This window comes from Sitodiplosis mosellana, unplaced genomic scaffold, assembly GCF_009176505.1.
Source record: "Sitodiplosis mosellana isolate CC-2019 unplaced genomic scaffold, AAFC_SMos_1.0 Smas_scaffold_14, whole genome shotgun sequence".
Taxonomy (NCBI): Eukaryota; Metazoa; Arthropoda; class Insecta; order Diptera; family Cecidomyiidae; genus Sitodiplosis; species Sitodiplosis mosellana.
The window spans coordinates 11,952-28,583 of record NW_022595256.1 but is presented as its reverse complement, the minus strand read 5'-3'; the positions used below and the strand labels follow the sequence as shown (position 1 = coordinate 28,583).

Sequence of the window (16,632 nt, the reverse complement as noted above, 5' to 3'; positions counted from 1 at the left end):
TCGAGAGAACAATGAGCGATGAACAAAGTGACAGTTCATTCGGTTTGCCTCTGTGTCTCTCTTTCTCTCCGTATGTTTTTCTTCTTCTTCATTTCTCTTTTATTTACTATCGTCACCGAACCAATACACTCTCATGCCACTCTATATATTACCACTACAAACCGGCTGGCTTCTATTGACAAAGGCGACCGAGTATTCGCACTTCTCGGACTTGAGTGTATCGTCAACTGCATGTATAATTCAGTCGAAGGCAACGACATTAGTAGGTTGAGTCGTGCTCACACACTTCGTTCATATACACACAATAAACTCTAGCGTTGCACGACACACAAAATTGGCTCTCATTTAATTCATTAAATTAAACTCTAGTAAAATTTTACTATTTTGTTTGTGCGTTCGTTTTCTTCTTATTCGTTTCAATTGTTTATTACCCGTTGTGAAGTGCAAACAGTTAGATTGTGTTGTGAAAAGCGGCCGACTGCTAATCTTTTCCATTCGAATTGAAAATCTTTTCCAAACAAACGAAAAAAAAATCTGTGTAAAAGAAAATGAAAAGAGTTAAAAAGTGCTGAAAGTGTTCGTTCCCATTGTGAGTGCGTGTGTTTTTTTTTTCTCTCCCGTGTGTGTTTTCTCTTCGTTTTTTTTTACCAATTGGTTTCAGGGTTATTTCGATAGTTTTTCCATTGGTCAAACAAATTGGCACAAGTATTGTAAATTGTGTTGGGCAAATGTTTGAATGAAAAAAAAATCCAAAATGAAACAAAGGAAATTCAGTGTGCGCGACACCAGTTCTAGTTCTAGCGAGTGCAATGGCCACGTAAAATTGTTCAAAGAAATCAACAGCGACATGTTTGTACGAAGTACAAACGGAAACCGCCGCATACGAAATTGTGAAATTGAAATTGATAAAACAAAAGGCAAGTGTTTACGGACACAGCCCCAAATGAAATACAACAGATCTCAGCGGTGCCTAGAACATAATAGTATAGTACAAAACCGTATGATGAATAATGGGCTGGCGATTTATTCTGAATTTGCATTCCATCGAATTATTCATTTCGTTGTCGTCATTGTTCTACTGTTCGCGGTTGGCTCTCCAGTGCGCGGTCAGCAACAACAACAACAGCAGCCAGAATTGCGACAGATAGTACGAAACACAGGTGAGTGAGTCATTCGCTATTCACTTCGGGGACTTGATTTGAATGATTAAACGTCGTTTCGTGGAAATATTAACGTCTTTTTTGTTTCGAATTAATTAAATTATCCGATGCGCTTTTATTTGATACTAAACTATGCGGCGTGAGTAATTTAGCGATCATCATTTCTGCAACATCTTTTGTTCAACTTAATTTCAATTATTGTTATTCAAATTTTTCTTCATTTGCTGATGCCGTGATTTTTCCCAATCACTTTGATTCGTGTGCGTGCGAGTGTGTGTAAAACGGAATGTATTTGCGCCTTTTGCGTCTCCCATATGATTTGTAGTCACGAATATCAACTTATAACATGAATTTGTGTATTATTACATCCAAATGGATGTGATGGCTGCGATGAAGACTATGGCAGCGGCGGCGATGGAGGCAGCTGAGTAATTGTGCATTCAACGCATATGAAGAACACATTTCCTCTCGTTTGTGTACTTTTCCGTTGTTTCCATTTGTTTTTACACTCTCTTCTTTTACTTTTCATTCCGACCGAGTGTGCAACCTAACAAAATAATGGGAAAAAACAACAACAACAACAATAACTGCACAGCTTCTTCAATTCATGCATAATATTAAACGTTTATTGCTGTATTACTGCTTACGCATTTCTCTCTCTCTTTCTCTCTCCCTCGCTCATATTTATTATTTGTGCGATATAGAGCATATAGTTTGCTTTTCGTTTCGCACAGACACTAAAATGATGATAAATTGCTGCAGGGCAATCAGAAAATGTCTAAATTTAAAACCAATTCAATCTCAAGAGATGGAAATGAGAGACAGAGAGGAAGGAGAGAGAGGAAAGAACAAAGAAACAAAAGCAAATACGGAAGAAGTGGCGCAAGTGATTTGTATGCGTTTCCAAGTGATATCATATTCTTTTATTCCGCTCTAGCATATGTGCTGGTTTCAACTGGTAAACGACATATAGATAGATCTATCTCCATGCCGAATGAACGAGCAAATGATGAGTGCACATTGTGTGTCATTGCCTAGCTTCGATCATCACTCAATTAAATAAAATTTATTTCTCGGCGACTGAATCGTTTTCACAGAACGTTCTTAATTATTTCAATGTGCACTTCGACGAATCCATTAAGTGTGTTAGTTTTAGCATTAGCTTCTTGAAATTGTCTCTTCTAAGGCACTGAAGTGTGATGAGAAATTGAAGAAATAGAACATGTTCCCTCCCTTTTCCCTTTCAAACCATTGGAATATTGTGGTGTTGTTTACTTTGTTCATTGCATTAAAATGTGTTCTAAACTATTCAACTATTCCAAGTGCATTAGATGGCAGAAAAAAAACCCTGAACACAGCACAATCTACGGCAAAACGTTATCTTGTCAAAACATAAACATTAGCAGAAAAAATATAAACAGAAAACAGAAAAAAGCACGCCGTAAACGGCTTTGAAAACACTTGACGATCGCATTTTCGGTTCTCTTTTTCTTTCTGCTTCTCTTTCAACTATTTGTTTTTGTATTATTTTGCGCTCTTTGTTCTTTTGTTCTCTTATCACCTCCTTTTCGCTTCGTTTTACGTGCGATAAAGCAATGGCTTGATTTCAACAGATTTCGAATTTGGATTACAAATCGGTCGCGCAATTAAAACAAGTCACGAAAAAAGTGAAGATTCGTTTATGTTTACAAACGTAAATTTGAATAATACACCTGGGCTCGACGCGGAAGATTGTTAAATGCGTAGCAATGCTACGCCGTAGCATTTCATGTGTACGATATTATTTGTATGAGTCAGGGCAAAAATGAGACTTATTCTCAGATTATACACGAAACAATAACGAAAGATTTTTTTTTAAATTTCAGCATCGACGAAAAAAAAAATTCGAAATGAAACACCCAGTTTGACCCATTGTAATAAAATTAATTTTTAATGATTCACTTTGAAAAATGTCAGCGCTGGTGTCTCACTTTGAAGAAATATGTTTTATCAAAACAAAATTATCAACCAAATCACCAACAAAAAAGTATTTCTAAACGAAATATCCGCGCACATTTTTTCAAGTGAAATATCAGCGCAAACGTTTTTCAAAGTGAATCATTAAAAACTAATTTTATTAAAATGTAACACTCGGTGTTTCATTTCCAAAAAAAAATCTAAGTCACACTTTTGCCCTGACTCATTCATTTATTTATTTATGTATGCATGATGAAAATGCATCGAATAATTCAATTGAATTGCAGCGTTGACACCAAATTACACATTGAAATTATTATAATTTTTATGAATTGATATTATGTAAGCAGATTGATTGCTTGATCAAATTGTATAATCTGTATAAATTGCTTTCAGACATATTCAGCATACATAAAACGCATTCGGTAATTCAGCCAATAATATTTGATGGCACAAATCAGCGCAAAATACTGACATCAACGCGACAAACGGTAAATCAATTTCAATTTATCCATTGTTTGTAAAATAAGCCAACGAAACATAACTGTTCACAGCCATAATAATGACAGTGTTTGAAACAAATGTGCGAATGAAGCATACACACACATACACACTGTATGATTATAGAGTGACGGTGTTCCTATTCGCTGATTTTTTTTTCTTTTTTCAAATATAAACTCTTTTTACACGGTTCAGCGAGTTGGAGTTACTAATTTTGTATCTTCTCTATGTCAATTTCTCCGCATCGCGCATAGAATGGCGAACACGCACGCCACATCATTTTGGAGTACACACATCTGGACAAGGCGATTGTTGCTGATTTATTTTTAGCCCATGGCTTATTAACCGACCGACATTTTTTGCGAACCCAAAATGCCAACGGATCGCAAAACATTCAAACATTCAACGGGAGCAATTCCAATTTATGTCACTATCAAGTGAGTATGCGTTGTTGTTAAGAGCGCAAAAAACTGAATCATATTTACACGTGATGTTGTTTACTTTGCAATAATAAAAATAGGGTCGCATACGGAACAATCCCGATTCAATTGTGGTATTATCAACTTGTAATGGCATCACTGGAATGATATACGACAGCAATGACACCTATTTCATTCATCCAAATGATGAGAGTGGCCTACAGGAACCGCACTATCTCTTTAGGTATAATAACAACCAAATATTAAGAGTTTTTATTACTTTTTTAATAATCTAATTGAAAACATTATTCGTTCTATTTAGCCAAAGTCAAATGGATGAAATGCATCCAATCGTTAAGAATTCAGTGTTTGCTGACCCGATCATCATAGCCGAAATGCCGAAGAAAAAGGTTTGTCGAAAGTCAATGTCCGTTATACGGTGTTTAATAAATCTACTTTTCTGCTGTTTATTATAGATCAAACGATCTGTGACCGAAGCTCCAGTACGCGAGCCGTACAACGCAAATCGGCGATCATCATTTGTGGAAATGGTGATCGTTGTCGACAACGGTGTGTATAAAAAAATGGGCGAAAACCTCGATAAAGTTCACAAATACTGCAAAGATATTGCGAACATCATCAATTCGGTGAGCTAAATTCAATTAATGCGAATAAACAAACGGTTTTATTGTGCGTAATTAAAAACAACTAACACTCACTTTCTCTACTCATTTCAGCTTTACGCGCCGCTGAACATTTTCGTGGCATTGGTCGGTGTTGTTGTGTGGACGGAGAAAAATGAAATCGAATTGTCTAGTGATGGAGACAAAACGTTGAAGAATTTTTTGACTTATCGACGCAAAGTACTAATTAAAGATCATCCGAACGATAATGCGCAATTATTGACTGAAATTCAATTTGAAGGCGGTGTTGTTGGTAAGAAGCGATAACATATCAAAAATTTATTATTTTTCAATTTCAAACGATATATAAAACATGTAATTATTATCCAATTTCGCTCCAGGCAAAGCGCTGAAGGGACCAATTTGCACGTTTGAATTTTCTGGGGGTGTTTCAACTTATCATAGCGAAATTGTTAGTGTCGTAGCAACAACGATTGCACACGAAATGGGCCATAATTTTGGCATGGAACATGATACATCGGACTGTAAATGCGACGATGAGCGATGCATTATGTCGGCATCGAGTTCATCGATTGCACCAACTCGATGGAGTGAATGCAGCATACATCAGTTGAATTTGGCAATTCATCAGGGAATGAATCACTGTTTGAAAAATGTCCCAACACATCTATACGAACCGCCCACGTGCGGAAATGGTTTCGTTGAAACGGGCGAAGAATGTGACTGCGGTCTACCGGGTGTTTGTAAGAATACATGCTGTGATCCGTATACATGTAAACTTTATTCGAATGCTACGTGTGCTACGGGAAAATGCTGTGATTTGACTACGTGCCAGCTGCATGAGCCCGGTTTTGAATGCCGTACAGCGGTTGGAGAGTGCGATTTGCCTGAATATTGTGATGGAAATAGCGAATTTTGTCCAATCGACTATTTCAAGCGTGATGCTGAAGTGTGTGAAGGCGGTAAAGCATATTGTTACAATGGTTCGTGCAAATCACGCGATGATCAATGCAAGATGTTATGGGGACCTTCCGGCAAATCCTCTGAGCAGTGTTATGAGAAAAACGTTGAGGGCTCACGGCATGGGAATTGCGGTTTCAATCGATCCGCTAATGTTTACAACGGTTGTGCCAAAGCGGATATATTTTGTGGAATGTTGCAATGCCGTCATCTAAACGAACGACTCGAATTTGGTTTGGAATCGGTGGCCGTTTTATCGCATAGCTTCATAACGTATGGCGGTAGTATTATTCCGTGTCGAACGGCAGTTATCGATTTGGGCTTGGAAACCGTTGATCCAGGACTTGCACCAGATGGCTCAAAGTGTGACGACGGGAAATTGTGTGTTAGTCAGAAATGCGTCGCAATTGAAACACTTCGTGCGGCGGACAAAGCGAAAATGTGCGACAATGACTGTAATAAGCATGGAGTATGTGATAACATTGGACATTGCCATTGTGAAAAAGGATTTGCGCCACCGTTTTGTGATGCACCGGGAGCCGGAGGAAGTATTCACTCTGGACCAGCTTCAAATCCATACGGTAACTTGATCGAAATACTGGAATTGCCTTGTATTTACGATAGTTTTTGATCGTGACTTTTTTTGATGATGAATCCATTTAAAATTATTTTTCAAGAAATTCTTCATTAAATATGAAGCATCGAATCAATTACAAATTGAATCGATATTTGAAATTCTTCTTTTTGTTCAAATTTCAGACGGATACGGTTTTGTTCGCGTTATGTACGTCTTCTTCTTGGGCGTCGTACCGTTTATTTCGTTGTCGCTGTTCCTGTTCTACTATTGGCGACAGAATCGTCCATGGTTTATCAATCAGACATCAGCTAATGAGTATGTAACAAAGCATTTGCATAACGTAGAAATGCCGGAAAATTTACAAATAACTGACAAAAAATTGGTGTTTAGCACAAATGCACAAGTTTGGTCCGATTGGCATTAAATTCGATTTGTACACTTGCACATGTCACTAAAACTGTCTGTTTTATTTCATTCTTTTAGCACTTGATTTATGTTATGGGATTGGTGTAATGTCTATTGTTTACTAATGTGATAATTTAATATTGTAAATTAGCTTATTGTAGTAACAATAGTTTCTATATATAGTATTGCAATGTATTGTGTGCATGTAACAAACCTTGTTTCTATTTTACATATGGTGTTTGGTTCTTATGCTATTCCTTTTCAAAGTGTTTAGTTTTATGTTCTTGCTTTCCTTTCTATCTGGTGTATTGGATCTGCTTTTTAGTATGTGTCATTGCTTTTTGGCTCCTTGTGAGTATAATTGCTGTGGTGTGATGATTTAGTTTAGAATCTTATGAACTATTTGTTTCTATCTTTTGTTGCTGTGAAAGACATATTCTAATTCATTTTCTTTTATTATTGTAACTTCAAGTCTGAAAATTTCGGTTCGTCATCACCCCGATCGGCCGGCTCCACCTCCACCATCTGCACCATCATCGCATCAACTATCGCCCAGCAGCACTGATGATATGAATGCAACGCTTCTGAAGGCGAACGAAGCCAATGAAGACCCAATAAAACGGGAACTTTTCGGAAGTTTCAAAGGATTTTCCCTAAAACCACTGCCAATGACAAAGCCAAACATTATCGGAGGCTCAAATGTTGCATACGTTCACCCAGTCGCCAAAACCGAGACGATCAACGAACAATGCGTACCAAGCCGTGCTGCACCGCTGCCACCAGTATCCAATTCGCCAAAAAAGGCAACAGTAAAATCATCGTCGGTGTCTGTTCCGAAATCGTCTCCATCATCGTTTCGCTATCAGAATATAAATACGTCTCCTAAAAAGACACCAGAAACCCCCATCGAAGTGAAGCTATTCGCTTCGAAAAGTGATGCAAAGGAACGGCCAAAAATTTCTCATCCCGTTTTAGAAAATTCAACTTGTTCCGTAAAAGAGCTCATTGCTACAGCCAATGCAAATAAAAGTGCTCAAAATAGTTCATTCAACACATTGCCAAAACCTAATACAGTGCCGAATGCTGCGCAAAAGCCAAATGAGCCTAACTCTTTATTGAAAAAGCCGCTGACTCAAAAGAACTCTGTGACAAAGCTTGATATATCGGCTCCGATGAAGGCAGTCTCATTTGGTCGGTCACAAAGTATGCGAAGTCCATCAACTGAAAAAGCTCAAGTGAAGCGAAATGTGCTTGCATCAGGTTCGATGCGTCATCCACCTGGAACAAAACGTGTCAATGTCGTTGATCGACCGAAGAATCCACCACCACCAAGACCGGCCAATTTACCGGGTTCAAGTGCCTCATCACTCAGGAATATCTATGCAAACACGAATGGCGATGGCAGCTCAGTTGATAACAGCACCGATAACATTTATGCGGTTATTGAAGATGTCCAAGAAGTGCCACCGCCACCCAGCAACGGATTATTAAATGAGATTGTTAATGAAATTGAAAACCGTAACAAAAACTCAATCTATTCAACGTCCACGAATAAGGGTAAAATTCCAAATGATGAACAAACCACCTATGAAAATATTAGTCAAAATCCGAAGAAAAATGGGAGCATAACAGCATTACCACCAGCGAATAGCCACAAAACAACACCTGAAACTAGTAATATTTATATGAATGCACCGTCGGGAGCTGAGCAACCACTCATTCAAAATACAACTAAAGTCACAAAATCTATTGAAAAATCCCATAAACCAAATGTAAATTCGATTGTCAAGAAACTGTCGGCGAATGGGCCGGGTAGCGCAAAACCAGTGATTGCCACCAAACCATCCATTTCAAATTTGAGCGATCAGAAAAATGGTTCGAATAAGGAAACTAGTCAAACTGATTCCACGAAGAAACCATATCTGCCGAGAACAAATTCGAATGTGGCGGCAAGAGTGGCGAACGCATCGGGTAAAGCAACCATAAATCCGATATCAAGTGTACGTGCAATGCACAAACGCTTTGAAAATCGAAATGCATAGACAATGAATAGCTTCCAAATGTGGATCATATATGGATATTGATTAATAATGCTATTACATGAGTGTCGCTTACTCCCGCCTTTTGGCAACCAATATTTTATAGCCGGGGCATGAGTAGAATTGTTTACTTTATATATATGTTAAAAGTGCTTTCATTGTGATAAAAAAAATTGCAACCAAAATAGGTGCTACATTTGAATATATACCAATGGTGATTTGAGATCACACTGCACTGAATAATCTAGCACTTTGAATAGAGAATTTTTTTTTTAATTTGCATCTACGCATTGCATCCGAACCAAAATTCTATGAACAAATACCTATTTAGCTCTAATTGTAATTGTAACTGCAGCACTATTAATTGTATTTCGTGTAGAGAGAGAGAGGGAGAGAGGAAGGCGGAAAGAGAAAAAAAAGAAGGAAACTTGAGATTATAATTTTGAAATAATTCGATGTAAATCGCGCATATATTTAGAGAATCGCTAAAACATTTTTTAGATATTTTTTACATAGCTTAACACATACACAAGCAAAATGGTTCAAAAAAATATTCGAGCTGAGCATTTTAATTTTAGATAGTATGTTTAAATGTATTTCGTTCTGAAGGTGCCTTTGTGTTTACACAACTTTGAAATCAAACACGAAATTATAGTAACGGCCAGCTGAGAGAGCAAATGCACTCAAATCCACACAACACACCGACTCATCAAGCTCATTGAAATTGTGGAAGGCAAAAGATGCTCAACACTCATCAAATCAACTTTAGACGACAACAAGTCATTTGATACGAATTGTTAAAGTGTTCCGAATCGAAATTGATATCGTTGAAACAAGTTCAGCAAGGGCTAGTATCTATGTTAATGCGGTTATATGTAGCCCATAGCAAACCAATATTATGTGCATCACAATTAAATTACAATATTTTTGTCGCCTTGCGTCAGCGTGCACCATAAGAATATTCATTTTTTTCATGTCTCATTGTAAAACTTGTTCTAAAACATATGTAAATAAAATTCATGCATTCTAATGTGTATTTTTCTACAATCATTGTAATCGATACCGCTTCATTTTTTTCCTATCTATTTTCAAATGAGCCCCCTTCATAGTTCTTCTTCAATGGAAAAATCATGTCAATTTTCAATCAATTGATTATATAAAAGGTAGACTCGATTCGAATCAATCATCAGTTCAATCGTTCCATTCAGTTCGTAAACATCTTTCATTTGTGTTAAGAACCGGCAGAATGCTGAAAGTGGTAAGTATAGCTCTGCAAGCAACTCAAAGCGATCATATTATTTATTGCTTTGGCATTTTTTATTTTATTTTAAGTTATTGGCGGTGTGTGTGGTTGGCATTACCTGCGCACAAGTTTATATTCCAACGGGAGTGTCGACGCAGTCTGGAATCCTTCGTAATGTCCCCACAACATTAGTCCGTTTACCGGCCAGTACATACCTGTCTGATGGAAATCGTGCATATTTGGCTGCACCAGTTCCATTCCAGTTTGACCAACGTTTGAATAATAATAATAACAACAATAACAATAACGATGGAAGAAATAACAATGAAGCTCTCCGCCAAATCTTGCAAGCTAACAGAGAAGACACATTGCGCAGCTTGCTCCGATTGATTTCCGAAGACAGACAACAATCCAGAGATAATGACCGCCGGCCCCAATCCGATTCAGATTCAGACAGATACTTGAAAGATCGGGAGGACAGAGTCCGAGATTTGTTGAGATCCAGGAACGACAACGAAAATCCTGGGAACGATGACAGATCACGCACATTCAATAGAGACCAGATAAATGCCCTTTCTAATCGTAACGGTGATGATGATAATCAATCAAACAACGCTAGAAACAACGAAGACATAATCCGGGATTTGTTGAGATCTAGAAACGACGATGACACCAATGATGATAGACCACGCACATTTAACAGAGATCAAATAAATACCCATTCAAACCGTAATAATGATGGCGATGACCAATCGAACAATGGACGTAATAACCGACTGCAAGCGGACCGAGAGGTTGGACGAAATAATCAAGACCAGCGAAGAAACAACGGTGAAGGCCGAAGAGACGATCTCAGTGACTTATTGAACGAACGAAGCTCGGACTGAAACTAAATGAATTAACGGATTATTGATGGCATCGACACGGCAAGAAAACAATATCGGATTAACCAATCAACAAACATCCTGTTATATTAGATAGATCCCCTAGATAGAACTCCTTCTGTATGTCTTTCAAATGATTTCAAACCGTTATCATACTCCATTACCTAACTTGGAAAAATGCAAAAAAATGAATATAGAATCAGCCACGATAGTAGCAATAAAAAATAAATCATCGCAATTTTAAATTGAAAGTATTTATTAAAAAAAATGGAAGAATATATGCATACTATGTTGCTGTTTTTCACCGCGAATCATTTTGAATGGGTAAAACTAAAATCGTCCTAAAACATACAAAAATCGTACTCAACTTTCCGCAAATCGTACTCAAATTACCGAAAATCGTACTCAAATTTACAAAAATCGTACTAAAAACCTACAAAAATCGTACTAAACTGACAAAAATCGTACTAAATTATTTACAAAAATCGTACTCAACTTTCCGAAAATCGTACTCAACTTCCCGAAAATCGTACTCAAATTACCGAAAATCGTACTAAAAAAATACAAAAATCGTACTCAACTTTCCAAAAATCATACTAAACTGTCCTAAACAAATGTGTCGGTGAGCATATGTCATTATCATTTGAAATAAAACATTGCATTGAAACTCTTTATTGTATAATGATTGTACATGAATTTTGTTTTATTTACAATAAAGAGGGTCGTTTTTTAATTACCCGGACTCGCATATTTTGGACAGCCCTGTGCCATATTTTTTGACACTGTGTACAACTTCAGACATATTTAGGAAGACCTATCAAATTTCATGTCAATCGGTTCATTGGTTTGTTTACAACGAGCAAACAAAAGTAGAAAAATTGGTAAAATTGAAAAAATGGAAAAAAACGAAATTCGCGCGGTGATTAAATTTTTTTGTTTGGAAAATATGTCGGGCAAAGATATCAAAGCCCGATTGGATGCAACACTTGGTGACTCTGCTCCATAGAAAACCACAGTGTATTCTTGGGTGAATGAATTCGCAAGGGGTAGAACGAGCTGTGAAGACGAACATCGGTCAGGTCGTCCAAATGAGTTGACTACGCCAGAAAACATTAAAAAAGTCTACAAAATGGTGAAAGATGATCATCGTTTGAAGGTGCGTGAAATAGCAGAGGCTTTGCACATCTCAACCAGTGTGGTGTTTAAGATTTTGCATGAACATTTGGAAATGCATAAGCTATCTGCGCGTTGGGTGCCGCATTTGCTTTCACCGCTTCAAAAACACGATCGAATGGACATTTCAGAGCAGTGTTTGGCAATCTTTCGAGCAAATCCTGATGAATTTTTGCGTCGATTCATAACCACAGATGAGACTTGGGTTCACCACTATACACCAGAGACAAAAAATCAGTCATAACAATGGGTTAAAAAAGGTGAATCGGCTCCAAAGAAGGCAAAAACGGTGTTTTCGGCGGGAAAGATTATGGCCACTGTATTTTGGGATGCTCGCGGTGTTATTTTCATCGACTATTTGGAGCGTGGTAAAACAATCACCGGACCATATTATGCCACTTTATTGGACCGTTTGGACGATGAAATCAAGGTTAAGCGGCCGCATTTGCAAAAGAAAAAAGTTCTCTTTCACAGAGATAATGCGTCATCTCACAAATCGGCCGTTGCAATGGCAAAAATACACGAATTACGATACGAAGTGTTGCCGCATCCAGCGTATTCACCGGATTTAGCCCCGTGCGATTTCTACCTCTTTCCAAATCTCAAAAAATGGCTCGGAGGAAAAAGATTCAACGACGATGATGAAGTAATTGTTGCTGTAAATGGGTATTTTGGAGGTCTTGACGCCGACCACTACAAAACTGGAATCTTAGCGTTAGAACATCGCTGGGAAAAGTGTATCGCCTCGGGTGGAGACTATGTTGAAAAATAAATATATATGAACAAAAAGCTATTTCGTTTTCTTGCCTAGTCCGGGTAATTAAAAAACGACCCTCGTATTGCTACGATTATGTGGATTTAATCTCTTTGCAAACTCTTTGAGGCATTCTTTGGTCGACCTGGTTGTTTTCTTGGTGCAAGCATCATTGGGTTTGCTGTTTGTGGGCATTCAATCAGTTTGTCTTTCAACCGTGGTTAGCCACTAGATTTGAAATTAAACTGATTTTATGGAAAAACTAAACTTTCTCCCTTGGCAAAATGGACTGAATGAGATAAATCGAAGAAAATAATAAATTTTTGGATAGAATACTGAATAATTAGATGGTGATTGTTTCGCAAGTGACTTCTGTGTGCTGCTGAAAAACAGATTGAATGCGATGACAGTTCAAGAAATCCGGTTGACAGGTTGTGTTATTATGTTGACCTGTTGTTGTGTGCGTAAAACACGAGCCACTATGTATGAGTATACTCCGAGAATGAAAAAAGTGCACAAAAAAAATTCACATGCGATTTTGAAACCCTGGGAGGGGGAAATGACCCCCCTAGACCCCCCTTTCAGGCTGATCATTTGGATTGGCTATCGAATGGCATCATTAGTTTTTTCAATTTTCTTGAAATTTTGGTCGAAAATCAAGTGTTGTCGAATTTGACCTGAATGGGGTTATTTCAACCCTTGGGGCTGCTTCGCCCCCCGCCCCAAATGTTTTTGAAACTATTTTCGATTCCGATTCCAATGCGACAAACAGATTTGAGATTGCTCTCAATTTCAACGAGAAATTGATGTGTGCAGAAAAACGGCATTTAGTGTCAGAACCTATGGATTCCTCGTCCAAAATTAAATAAAGAAAGTATATTCGCAATCTAATTTTCGAAAATTTATTATTACATGAAATGTAGAGCTGTTGTATTCATACCATCGCAGCAGGTACACTCCGTGAATGATTACAACAACAAAATACACACGTTTCGTTTTAGTTCGGTACATTGTGGTATGGAAAATCTAGATGGCGCCATCAGTAGCGAATCTGATGCTCTGCAGCTTTGGTTGTATTTGTTTTTTAATTTTCTCTTCAGCCATCATAACTTTCAAATTCTTTGGCCACCTAAGTCTATGGTCTCTCGGGACTAATGGATTTTGGACCAAATGGGACCATCCTGGATCTTCGAAATTCGAAAAACAGTTTTCGAATGATATTTTTTTAACCTAATATATATTGAAATTCTAAATAGGGGGAGTATGTGTAAGTTGACCCACCCCGCCGATTTTGTATTTTGACCTACAAATTGTCAATTTGACTAGTCTCAATCGATTTAGAAACGTCAAAAACCAATAAAAAAGTAGTTCCCAAGAGTGAATACGCTTCTTAAACGGCTCGGATCGTATCATAAAAATTTTTTGCAAAAAAAATCATTTTTATAAAAACTAAATTTTTTCGGACCATCATCAAGACAATTTCAAAGATATCAGCAAAGCGAGTATAAGCTTTCTTTACTAGTTTTTCGTGTATTTTCATAATCTGAAGTCATTTCACACATATCATTACATGGCGAAATTCTTTCCGTGCATATAGAAATGTCGACCAATTTTGTAAGTTGACCCATCCGAAAAAAAATCAGAAAAATGAGACAACTATTCATCGTAAACACTCAATATACGAGATTCATTGAATTTTAATGATTTTCCAATCGTTTTCGGATTTAAAAAACACGAAAAAATCGATGAAATATGAAAAAATAGAAAATTTGTATTTTTTTACTATTTCTATATTTTTCTACATTTTTTCATTGTTTTTCGTAGTTGTTAAGACCGAAAACGATTAAAAATCCAACGAAATTCAATGAATTTCATATATTGAGTGTTTATACTGCATGTTTTTCTTTAAAAAAATAGGGTGTGTCAACTTACGGTTTTTTTCATTTTTTGGACGATTTCTGAAGCAACCGAAAAATTTTGTTGCCAAAAATCAGACCTCTTAGAAAATTGACCGAAATGTTTTGTTTTTACAACCAAAACTAATGAATTTCCTGATCAAATTGTAGCTTTTTCGGCTCTCTTTCCAATGGTATATCAAGTGTGACACTGGCCCTTTCATTCAATTTACCGTTTTTATTTCATTAAAAAAATCACCATCACTCAAAAATAGTTAAGTTGACGATAATATTTGTAAACTTTTTTTCTCTTTTTCTACGTAAAAAAATGCATTTCGATGCGCAAAAAAATTACTTATTTTCTAATACTATAAAGAAAAAAACTTAATTAATTGATTAATTTACAATTTTATTAAAATAATTGATTTCATTTAATGCATATTTTGATAATCATATATATGTAATGCGCACAGACGTCCTCGTTTCAGTAGGACAGTCCTCGTTTTTGAGAACGATCCTCGCGTCCTCCGCGATTTTCAAAATCAGTCAAAATGTCCTCGTTTTTAACGAATGAAAAAAATATTAAAATTTCACCTTAAAAACGGTAAAATACGAAAATCATTCTTCAAAATGAACAGCTAAATTCGGATAACACACTTTTCCGCTTAATCAGCTACTTTCTTGACCTTGATATTTGCGACTTAGTTCTCATTTTTGGCTATTAAAGTATTATTTATTTGACAACAGGTGTAAACATTTTTTCATGTTCTTTGTTCCATTTGCAATAGCATAGGCAGTGAAAACAGTATTTATTGCCGGTTGCATTTTCTTTATTCTGCTATACACACTAAGAAACAAAAATAAACTATCATTCGATAATCAAGACAATCGAAACGTTGTCGTTTAAAAATTTTAATCTCTGTTTCGATCGCTTTGAAAAACTGGCGACAGTTCTTTCTAGAAACATATAATATATGTCAAGTATGGCATGAAGTTGCAGTGTATGGAGAAATGTCACAAATTGTTGTACGATGATTGTCATCAAACGAAATCAATTATTTCAATAGAATTTAAAATAAATCGATTTTCTTAGTTTAAAAAAAAGAGAGTCTCTTTCAAAAAATTCTTTCGATAGAATCGATGGAGGCTCCATCGGGCGGATGGGAAAATTTAAACCCTGCATTTCAAATTAACTTCGAAGTTCCATTGTGATGTATTCATAAAAAAAAATCATCAGAAAATATTCTTCGAAAAAGTGTTCGAATTTCGGAAATCCATTTTTTCAAAATTACACAAAGAAATTAAATATTCAAAAATGAGTTCGAACTTCGAAATGATGAAGATGCGAATATAATTTCTTCATTTATTTTTGACGAGGAATCGATTTACGACGAAATTTCATTCAGGCTCATGTACATTTGTCCATTTTGGTTGTATTTAATTGGTTTGGTCCGTTTGTCTGTTTATGATTGCATTTGGTCCGTCCGTTTGTTTGTCCGTTCGTTTGTCCGAGTGACTTGTCCGTTTATGATTGGAATTTGTCCGTCCGTCCGTTTGTCCGTTTGCTAAATGTCCGTTTGATTCGGACAAACGGACGGACGGAAAAAACGGAGGCGAAAAGTCACTTACCCTCTGCTTCAACTTCAATGTCTTGCTCTGTGTTCGAGGTTGGTTTTCCATGGACCTCGTTGATGGGAAATAGGCACACACCAAGCACAACTAGTGCAAAAACCAACTTTTCCAAGTAATTTATCTACTCTGTTTGGAGTGCATTTAATTTTCTTTAAAATTTCAATTAAATTTGCCCTTCCTGTGTTATCTGATCACATAGCTAACGTCATTTGAACAAAGCGTGCAAACCTGACGATAATCAGCTGTAATCTTAATCATAGCTGCAATAAAAAATTATTTATTTTATTATTATTTATTTGATCCGGTGATAAAATCTGCATAGATTAAATTATGCGTGCAATGATTTTATCACATGCTGCCTTAAGGCCAATTAAATTTTTCTTAAATCTA

General features: G+C 36.6%; 1 protein-coding gene and 1 pseudogene across 1 annotated transcript; both read left to right on the top strand.

Annotated features, from left to right (window-relative positions):
- The first annotated feature begins 7 nt into the window (after positions 1-7).
- On the top strand, positions 8-11,017 carry LOC129567945 (uncharacterized). Its single transcript, XM_055445335.1, has 12 exons — positions 8-1,160; positions 3,513-3,607; positions 3,872-4,054; positions 4,138-4,280; positions 4,359-4,446; positions 4,513-4,683; positions 4,774-4,972; positions 5,061-6,221; positions 6,400-6,532; positions 7,095-8,662; positions 9,771-9,919; positions 9,994-11,017. Exons 1-12 carry the CDS (start codon positions 737-739, stop codon positions 10,789-10,791), a joined length of 5,112 nt encoding a protein of 1,703 aa, XP_055301310.1. The 5' UTR covers positions 8-736; the 3' UTR covers positions 10,792-11,017.
- Positions 11,018-11,701: 684 nt separating this feature from the next.
- Positions 11,702-12,794, top strand: LOC129567961 (histone-lysine N-methyltransferase SETMAR-like; annotated as a pseudogene).
- Positions 12,795-16,632: the final 3,838 nt, after the last annotated feature.

Excerpts from the sequence above, each read along its gene's own strand:
- LOC129567945 (XM_055445335.1), top strand. The coding sequence starts at position 737 with ATGAAAAAAAAATCCAAAATGAAACAAAGGAAATTCAGTGTGCGCGAC. Across the intron at positions 4,447-4,512 it reads CCGAAATGCCGAAGAAAAAG|ATCAAACGATCTGTGACCGA; the intron begins GTTTGTCGAAAG and ends TGTTTATTATAG. Across the intron at positions 4,684-4,773 it reads TTGCGAACATCATCAATTCG|CTTTACGCGCCGCTGAACAT; the intron begins GTGAGCTAAATT and ends TACTCATTTCAG.